The 10055-nt window shown below is 40.1% G+C and overlaps 2 protein-coding genes across 2 annotated transcripts in view; one reads left to right on the top strand and one right to left on the bottom strand.

Annotated features, from left to right (window-relative positions):
• Positions 1 to 920: 920 nt before the first annotated feature.
• Positions 921 to 2570, top strand: TTLL2 (tubulin tyrosine ligase-like family, member 2). The gene has a single exon (XM_010140051.1). It carries the CDS (start codon positions 921 to 923, stop codon positions 2568 to 2570), a length of 1650 nt encoding a protein of 549 aa, XP_010138353.1.
• A 3713-nt stretch (positions 2571 to 6283) lies between these two features.
• Positions 6284 to 10055, bottom strand: part of LOC104496868 (centromere protein J-like) — a 26131-nt gene continuing 22359 nt past the window's right edge. The window contains exons 10-13 of the mRNA XM_010140053.1: positions 9078 to 9218; positions 8287 to 8371; positions 7808 to 7928; positions 6284 to 6473 (exon numbers count right to left, since the gene is read on the bottom strand). Coding sequence (XP_010138355.1) covers positions 6284 to 6473; positions 7808 to 7928; positions 8287 to 8371; positions 9078 to 9218 — 537 coding nt within the window. The remainder of the gene's footprint in view (positions 6474 to 7807; positions 7929 to 8286; positions 8372 to 9077; positions 9219 to 10055) is intronic.

Genomic DNA, 10055 nt, shown 5'->3' with positions numbered 1-10055 from the left:
AGACGTTCTGTGTTCCAAATGCAGAGTCTAATCCTCAGGGGGCAGCTCTGTAGGGTTTCAGGAAATTGAAATTGAGAGAAACAGCAACTGTCTCAAAACTACAAGTCCATGAGACTTTTTGTCTGCTATGTCACCAGCCAGTAAGACAGGTGTTTTAGTTTGAGACTTGTATGTACGAAACTAACGGGGAGGGAAGAGTACACTTCATGAACTGTTTATATGAGAATTGCCATGCCCAAAATAACTCAAAATGCATTTCTTCCCCATAAAAATAGATGGGGCCCATCATCTACTTCCACTATAGACAGCATGAAATATATTTCATTCAGAATCTACATACATTGCTATGGAGCATTATTTTCTTGAGAGGAAAGTGGTAAGACAAGAATGTGCCTTGCTTTTCAGGAACTGGGGAAGAGCTTGCTGAAGGAATAGCAGAAGATTTTCAGTAAGTTAAATCAGCGTATGTCAGAAGAGGAAAAGAGTATTAGAATTAATAGGCGTTTCCCTACTGTCCACCATCAGTTTTGCATCGGGCTTTTTAATCCTAACCAAAAGAGTTTGCTCACAGGAGGTCAACAGGCGAAGTTAGCAAAATGTCTCAGTAATGCAGCAGTGCAAAGTAAATCTTACTAGACAGTTATGGCTATTAGGCTGAAAGCAATTGCAAAAAGAAAACACACACACACACACACACAAAAACTCCCCAACCCCCCCAAAAAAAAAACAAACCACAAAAGAAGTCATCTAAGTATCCAAGATTTACAAAACCTTTGGGACAACTCCTGCTGTAGTAAGCTACCTCAAAGAAAAAGTAAAGTGTGGAGACATAAAACTTTGCAGCAGTCAGTGCTTTGTGCTGCTTTAACAGCTATCGGGAATCCATGCCCTTTTACTTATCTTTCAGCTTAAACACAGAAATGATGGCAGATGACTATGATACAAGAGATACCTTGAGGCCATTGGTGTTCCGCCTCCATGAGAATGTCCCTGCAATAGTCCGTGAGGTTTTAATGGAACGTGGCTGGACTGAATTCAAGAAAAAAGAGCAAGATGATGCAGACTGGAACCTGTACTGGCGAAACTCACCCTTCCGCATGACAGATCACCACAGCATTAAACCATGGCAGAGACTCAACCACTACCCAGAAGCTGTCCGGATCACCAGAAAAGACTACTTGGCAAGGAATCTGAAGCGTATGAAAGGAGCGTATGGATCAGCTCTGTATGAATTTAGTCCAGTAGCATTCATCATGCCCAATGACTATGTCAAATTTATAGCAGAATACACCAAGGAGAGTCAGTCAGTAGACAGAGGACCAAGCTACTGGATTTGCAAGCCTGTGGATCTCTCCCGTGGAAGGGGCATACTCATTTTCCAAGACATTAAAGACTTAGTATATGACTGTACAGTCATCGTGCAGAAGTACATTAGCAACCCCTTGCTCATTTCAGGGTATAAACTAGATCTGCGCCTTTATGTGTGTGTCACCAGTTTTTGCCCCCTCACCATTTACACTTACAAAGAAGGACTTGTTAGGTTTGCTACTGAAAAGTTTGACCTTGGTTCTCTGGACAATGTCTATGCCCACCTAACAAACACCAGCATCAACAAATACGGATCTTCATACAAAAAATATAAAGAAGGGATTGGCTGTGGCTGCAAATGGACATTCAGCAAATTTCGTTCTTACCTTCGAATATTTGGGGTTGATGACGTGGTCCTCTGGCAGAAGATCAATAACATAGTGATTCTCACCCTGCTTGCTGTAACCCCCTTACCAGTGGCTTCCAATTGCTTTGAGCTTTTTGGCTTTGACATCCTGATTGATGATAAATTCAAGCCGTGGCTTTTAGAAGTCAACTACAGTCCAGCCTTGTCTTTAGACTGTTCCACTGATGACACTGTGAAAAGAAAACTTCTTCACGATATTGTTGAACTGCTTAACTACAAACAGATTGACACTTTCAGGCAAAATCAAGTGACAGGGATAAAGGCTGGCAGAAAGCAGGTGCCTTGGAGCACAGGTGGTGACAGTTACACTAAGGAGACTCCTGGCTTAGTCACTTGCCAAAAAGTGGCTAAATGTCCTTCTGCTTCTTCTGTCCAACCTGCCCTGCAGGCTGCAAGAGGATCAATTCGTAAGGTGGCTACCCTGACCAAGAAAGCTGCCAGAGCACATCCAAGAAAAACACTGACTTCCCAGCTGCGGGAGAGGATGAACATGCCAAAAGCACCCGCCCAAGCAAAAGCTGAAGGTAGAAATAAACAAATCCCAGGAGCTGGGCATTCTCTACACGAGTTCAGCTGCCGGTTACCTACACCTGACTTCTGCAACCACAGGTTAACCACACGCCCATATTTCCTCTCTGATAAAGACCAGAGGCCTATTCCCCGCGTTGGAGATTTTGTCCTTGTTTTTCCTTTCAATGAAGCTGCACTTCAGGCTTCCAGGGATGGGACAGATATAAAGAGTATCATAAAGGAAATAAGCAAATTAGTGAGCAAACAGTTACCATCTAAACAGCAGAACACAAAGAAAAGGGTAGGTTATTTAACTTCTGTGTAACTAACTTCATGATGTTGGATTATATAGTCATATGATAAATGACAACTTTAGGTGGAAGGAGGTAGAGGTAAACTGAAATTGTATTTCTGATAATGAGAGGTATCTCAAACAATACAAAATTTTTAAATTGAGATTGATTTTAAAATACTAATTTTTTAAAGTAGTTCTTGCAGTACGAAAGTAATTCCAGAATAAAAATGGAGAATTGCGTTTCTGAGAACATCCCCAGATATGCCAGTCTTTGTTTATTATTTTTCTCAGCGATCTTTGTTGCCTTTCTTTTCCTAAGGGGGCTTTATGACTTGAAAGACTGGTCGCTTTACACCAGGGAGCACTCAACATGCACTTAGTTTACAAACGTGCAGGTTCTAACAATGACACAAAACTACCATGTTTATGAAGAATCCAGTCAGCTTCCCGACACTCATTTCCAAAAATCAGTTTTGCATTGTGTGAAAGAACAGTATGAAATAACTTTCTTTTAATGACCAGTAGGTTTCTGTTGAAATTCCTAAGGAAAGTAATTTTAAAAAAATCTATATACTGCTCCAGTGTTCTGTTTCAGATAAACTTTTAATAAAGAAATAATTGGGCTTCCCAAGGTAACAGAGAAATTTGTTGTCTGAGGGCAAAATCTAAACTGCAAATATCATGTTCAAATCTCTCTCTAGCAGACTCTGCAGCAATCACCTGATGGTTAGGCAGTTTTGTTTTGCTTGCAATAAAACTGGTGATTAGCTGTGCATGGAAAATTACTAACACTAAACTGAAGCATTTGAGATGATGGTCAGAATACTGCCCTGCCCTTGTATATCTTTGCTGCATCCAACTGTCTGAACAGAAGTAACTCTGCTCAGAAGTCACAGCGTATTCTACATTTGAATCAAAATTGAGACCAAATACTGGTTGTAGCAGGCATCCACTAATGCCAGAAAACCCGTGGAAAGATGAGAAGTGGGATTTCCCAACAGTGTTCCATCTCCCTGAAGGATTCATAAAATTTTTTTCACTATAAACCCTCCACAACAAAATACTTAGTAAAGTAAGCATGTGTAATGCTACAGTTTAAGTACATATGCAGTCATGCTTTGTATGGATTATCTGTGTTCCCACAACTATGAACTATAGCTGGTAGAGCCGTTACTGCTTCTGTTTAACTAATGCAAGTGGAAGGTAAAGGATGTAAGAAGCAGCCTGTAAAAAATAACATGGCATGTGTCATAACTGGTCTGGGAAGGACTCCCAGGTATAACATACCTGACAATGCTTATCATTTAGGTAGGTGATTTCTGCCTCCTCCTTTTCAAACAAAATTTGTGCCCCTTATTTCAATAATCACTTTACTATTACGCTATAAAATACCACTTGAAAAACATGTCTTGGTAAACATGGTGGCCAGACACAGGTTGGCAAAAGTACTGTGAAATCCTCAGTAGTCTTACGCTTTGATTTCACCAATGGAAGGTTTGCTGTTGATTTGCCAGAAAGTAGAACCAGGCCCATACACATGTACCGTTACAGAATCACAGAAACATTTTTGTTGGAAGATCATCAAGTCCAGCCGTTCACCCTGCACTGCCAGGTCACGACTAAACCATGTCCCTCAGCACCACATCTACACGTCTTCTAAATACCTCCAGGGATGGGGACTTCACCACTGCCCTGGGCAGCCTGTTCCAATGCTTCACAACCTTTTCTGTAAAGAAATTTTTCACAAACTTTTTTACAACCTCCCTGTAAGCAGATGCTAACAAGGTGAATGCATACGTCAGCAATGTGTTTGCACACACGCATTGCTGCACGCACAGTTTTAGAGACTGTCTTGCACATATCCCCAGCTGCATGGGACCACAGGCCAAATTATTCAAGAATCAAAATGCTTCCTGCAAGCAGCATACCAACAAAATTGTTTCTTATTTAGTTTACAATTAGAAGGAATTATATACACAGGTGATTAAATGGCAAAGAGCAAAATTTAAGGCTAAAAGCTGCAAACAAAGCCTGTTTTCTGTATTGCTATAGAAACAAGGAGAATGTCAGCATCTTAACTGGAGAACAGGGAGCTTTTGTTAAAAGGAATTCCTGAGAATAAAACCAGTGGTCCTGTAGAAGACATTAATATCACATCTAGTTTCTCAGCCAAACTGAAAACAATAATCCCATTCACTTTTCTCATGATGTTTAACTGAGAAAAAAAAAATCAACATAGATTTGTTTTGGTCAGTATAAGGAAGCATTGAACTGAAATTCTTAGTGAAACACATGAAAAAAAATGATATCTTGGATTTCTTTTAATTAGAGTTTCTTTTTATGAAACACATACAATATATTAAGTATTTCAGTAGTAAAAAGCACAGGTTTATAAATCATTCCTGTGTAAATGAAAAGCAATGCAATTTTATTATCACACCACCTGACATCAAACTGCACGTATGTTCACAGCATCATAATTAAATTCAAGAACTGAAGCACGTGTATGATCAGTATTAGCAGCACTTCTTGCTCTATCGATTTTATTTCTTCCAAAGAAGCTCTGTAATTTGAATGGTGATTTGTCGATAGTCTGATCCACTGGAAACCGAAGAGAAGAAAGAGCAACTCCATAATCTTGCAATTATTTTGAATTTAGGTGTGAGAAAAGGCTAAAGCAGCATGCTGTGCAAGTGTGTTTGTTGCTACAGGAATTTGAAGGGCATAAAGAGATAATTGGTCTTCTCAGTCAATGGGCAGGTAATGAGCTGAACTCTACAGGGGAAATGCTTCAGTGCTTTGGAAAAATTCAAGACAGATGATGGACAGGCATTCTGTGGGGAAGGCAGTTGAAAGCAGCATCTGATAAATTATTAATCCCCCTAGGTATCAAGTGCCATCCGAAGAGTCTTAAAGCTGGAGAGATTCGCTGACCAGAAATGTTTTTGCACTACTGGAAGCATAAAGGCAGGTAGTGGGAGAGGTTAATTCAAAAACAAAGCAACACAGAGGAGGACCGGGGAAAGACTGCTGGAGGAAGAAGAAAGGGCTGTTTCATCCAGAACAATGACCAGGATGGAATAAACATTATATTTTGTCTTCAAATGCACAAGATAGAGTACTTAGATTATGATCATATAATTATTGAATATTTTAGGTTGGAAGGGACATCCAGAGCTGTGACTGTACACTCATCTCCTGCTCAGGTTTTGGGCTAATGTACAGCTATGATAAGGCCTGATAAATGCTGGGATCTTCTGCTCCAAAGAACCCAAACTGAAAATATTAATCACTTCCACATTTTTCATGATTGCTGAGAAAAAAATAAACATGTACATTTGTTTTAGTCAGCATAAGACAGCACTGAACTGGATTTCCAGAAGCTTTGTAGATTTGAGGTTCTTATGCCATGCTTCTTAATTGTAGTCACTTTTGTAACCAACTAGCAGATAATCAAGGGAAAGTGTGATCAGTATCATGAAACAAACACTTTGATAAGAAGTACCATGGACATTTATTTTAGTATCACATACACAAAGAGGGCATGACAAGTCTCACTCAGGATTCATTTCATTCAGGTAAGGTTATTCCAAACTAAGCACTAGTCACAGAGCTGAAGTAAATTTCAGACCTCCAGATCCATCCATTCATTTTCACAAGGCTTAAGTCTTCCTAATAGTTCTGACCTGTCAAGAAAACAGGTTGAACTCCTTACATGCAGTACAGCCATTTGAGGGGAAGAATCACTTCTTATCTAGGATGATATTGCCCTCCTTGTCTTTGATTCGAACTCGTCCAGTGGAATACTTGGTTTCCTGTCTGCCATTGCAGTACACCGTTTTTACAGTGCCATCTGGGTACTCTCGCCTCTTGAACTGCACAGTGTGAATCTCCTTTTGGCCATTACTGAATTCCACTATTTTATCTCCATTCCTGAATGAAATAGCAATGAATAAAGTGATCAGAAGGAACTGTCTGTTAGTAACCTCACTAAGCTGTCTAATGTGACACAATGAAAATGGAAAATAATATCAAGTGGAAACTTTCTCAGACATTATAATTCACCTCAGAATTTACATGGGATGACATTAGAGATCTGATCTTACAATAACATTTCAATACAAAGGTACTTCAGTACACAGCGTTTCCAGCAGGAGGAGGGAAATGATTGTCCCCCTGTACTCAGCACTGGTGAGGCCGCACCTTGAATGCTGTGTCCAGGTTTGGGCCCCTCTCTGCAAGAAGGACATTGAGTCCTGGAGCGTGTTCAAAGAAAGGCAGCAAAGCTGGTGAAGGGTCTAGAGCACAACTCTTATGAGGAACAGCTGAGGGAACTGGGGTTGTTCAGCCAGCAGAAAAGGAGGCTCAGGGGTAACCTCATCACTCTCTACAACCACCTGAAAGGAGGTTGTAGTGAGGTGGGGGGTTGGTCTCTTCTCCCAAATAACAAGTGATAGGATGAAAGGAAATGGCCTCAAATTGTGCCAGGGGAGATTTAAATTGGATATTAGGAAAAATTTCTTCACTGAAATGGTTAAATATTACAACAGGGTACCCAGGGAAGTGGTGGAGTCACCATCCCTGGAGATATTTAAAAGACATGTAGATGTGGTGCTTAGTGTCATGGCCTGGTGGTGGACTCGGCAGTGCTGGGTTAATGGCTGGACTCGGTGATCTTAAGCGTCTCATCCAACCAAAATGGTTTTCTATGATTCCGTACTATAATACTTAATGGATGGTGAGATCTGCATTTTATATGACTTCTTCATGCAAGGATCTCAAGGCATTTTGCAAGGAGGAAATCTATTTTACCACAGGATCCTCCCTAAGCCCAGAAGACATGTGTAAGGAAGTCCTGTGGAGGATTATCCTGTGGAGATAATAATGAAATGCCTTGCCCAGGATCAGAAAGGGAGCCAAAAAGCTAGGAATAGAGCTCAGGGGTCCTCATCCTGAGTCCTTTAGTAGCCACACTGTTAACACAGAGGACTGGTGAGCTCCCAGCAGCCCTGGCCAGTGTAAAGATACATGGAACTAAATAAGGAACGTTTCACAGTCACTTTGCCAGTAATAAATGTTCACCTATCAAACAAGGTGGAAGTGAAAAGTGAACAACTTCCAGTGCCTCATTGTAGCAAAACCCTCATTATCTACAATTTTTTTCTCTTTCATCTGAAAATTTTCCAGCCATGCAGAATCCAACTACTGTTTTAAATGTCACAATCACTGTACCTGTGTCCAAAGCCTGTCATTAACATGAGACTTACTTTTCTACTTTTACTACTGTGCCATCTGGGAAAAAAGTTTCCTTGAATCCATCGCTATAGAGGCGTTTCACTGTGTGATCTGGGAAGACAATTTCTTGTGTGCCATCAGGATAATGTTTTTCTGTGGAAAAGATGTAAAAAGTCTGTCTAGTGTTCTTTCATGTTGCTTTACATAGATCAGATAATTTTTTTGGACATTGTAGTGAGGATGGAAATGATACTCAGTGTACTGCTAAAGAAATTAAAGAATCGAGTAATCAGATAATCAAAAGTAGAAGAACTTCCTTTACATTCCATTATTATCTTTGCTTTGTGGAAGGAAACTGAGCAGTAAAATGATGAAACATACTGGAAGTAAAATGCAAAGACAATGCAAAATGAGAAGAAACTACCCAATCCGCGGGGGTCAGAAACAGATAACACTTTCATAATAGAAAGCTTCCTGCACATGTAGTTCACACTTATGAGGTCTTGCATACCTATCTGATTATTAGGAAACTGCAGCACCTCCAGGCCACCTGGATAAGCAGTGTGGGTTGTCTGTGCATCTGCATAGTAATAAATCTGGAAGGAGAATGAAGTGTCTGCAGCGTGTTCACAATATTTGCATAAGCAGATTCAACCATAACAATGTGCTTAAAAATAAGCCATCTTAAAAAAGTAATTTCAAGAACATTTTCTGCATCTGCCATCCATAAAATTAGCTATGTTTGCATTGCTGTTCCTTCCTCTCATTAACTCCTCCCCTTATGGCTGCGTCTAGACGATGCTACTTTCATCTCTGTAGCGTACAAGAGAACAGTGCAAGCATGAAACTCGTATTTCCACCTCTTTGTTTTGGCTCCCATCCATGGACGATTAATTTAAAATAGTCTCAGTTCTGCCAAGGCATTGCTTATTTCCACTCTAGCTCATGTTATTATTAACTATTTATATTCACATAACGCCAAGAAGGAAGAACCCCCTGTGCTACCTACCCTAATGTATGAAAACCGGTCCTTGCTTCAGACAGCTGACCCTGCCCTTTGCCTTCTTTCAGTCTCCTTTAAGCTGCTTGGTCAGCTACCCAATTGTCCCTTCTCTGACTCTTACCTTCACCTCTTTCCACTTTTGTCCTGTAGTTGAAGCAGTTTCACTGCTCAAGCTTGTTAAACCAACACCCTTCCTCATCAGTTTCTCCCACAATTGATAGATCAAGATAAACAACAGGACCTTGTTGCAAAATCACTTAATTTTTTTTTTTTCTTAAAGAAAAAGAACAGTTATATACCACTCGCTGATCTGGCATGATCTTCTTTGCATCACCATTCGAAAATTTAATTGTTGTCATTCTTTTATCAGCGCTGATCTCTTTTTTAGTACCATTGCGGAAAGTGATGATTCGATGTCCATCAGTAAACACCTCTTCTACCTTCAAACACATAGAACATCTCATGTAAAGAAATCAAAGGAAATGAGCAACATTGCACTGCCTTCCAATTAAATTGGAGCTTGAAGTAAGCCACGCTATGCCTTTGTATTTCAAAAGCTATCTCTACTGCACAGGTACATTAATTCTACCTCATTTGTGTGTAAAAGAGGCCAAAAGTAATTTTCACAAAATGAACTTACTTCTAGCACTTGGCCCAAGTTCCCACCCCGCCAGCGTTTCTGTTAAGTGAGGTAAGGCACACATCCCTGTGTTGGTCGGGAAGCCATTCAGGTTTTCCCTTGACCAACTTCAGAGAGTTACTGTCTGTACTCATTTCATACATGCTAGTATACCTTCCATACAGGCCACTCAAGAGAGGCCACTTCTGGGCTGTGTGCACCAAAGTGATTGTACTCGATGTATTAACACAGTCTGCCAACATATGTTAACAAACACTTTATTCCAAGTAACGTAACCTTGTATAGACACGTAGTGCTACAAAATTAAGTGTGGCTTCATGCAGAGATCTACAAAATTACTCAAGACTTTTTAACAACAGGGGGCAATAATGTCTTCAGTGTGCTCTTCTACAAAAAATACACTGGTCAAAGAAGACTTCATATCTAGCATAATTTCTAGTTCATAAATTTTCCTGGAATTACTATGGCAGCTGGTTCTGTTGAGCGTATATCAAAATTGGTGAAGTGTAAAGAAGACAACTTCCAGAAGATGCACTACAGCTTTGCCAGTTTTATCAGACTCTCCTCAAAAAGGGAATACACCCAAACCAAAAAAAAAAAAAAAAAAAAAAAAAAAAAAAAAAAAGTGGGTTATGGG

This window comes from Buceros rhinoceros, unplaced genomic scaffold, assembly GCF_000710305.1.
Source record: "Buceros rhinoceros silvestris isolate BGI_N320 unplaced genomic scaffold, ASM71030v1 scaffold1517, whole genome shotgun sequence".
Lineage (NCBI taxonomy): Eukaryota > Metazoa > Chordata > Aves > Bucerotiformes > Bucerotidae > Buceros > Buceros rhinoceros.
Note: the sequence above shows the minus strand (reverse complement) of the source record. Positions and strands in the feature narration are given on the sequence as shown.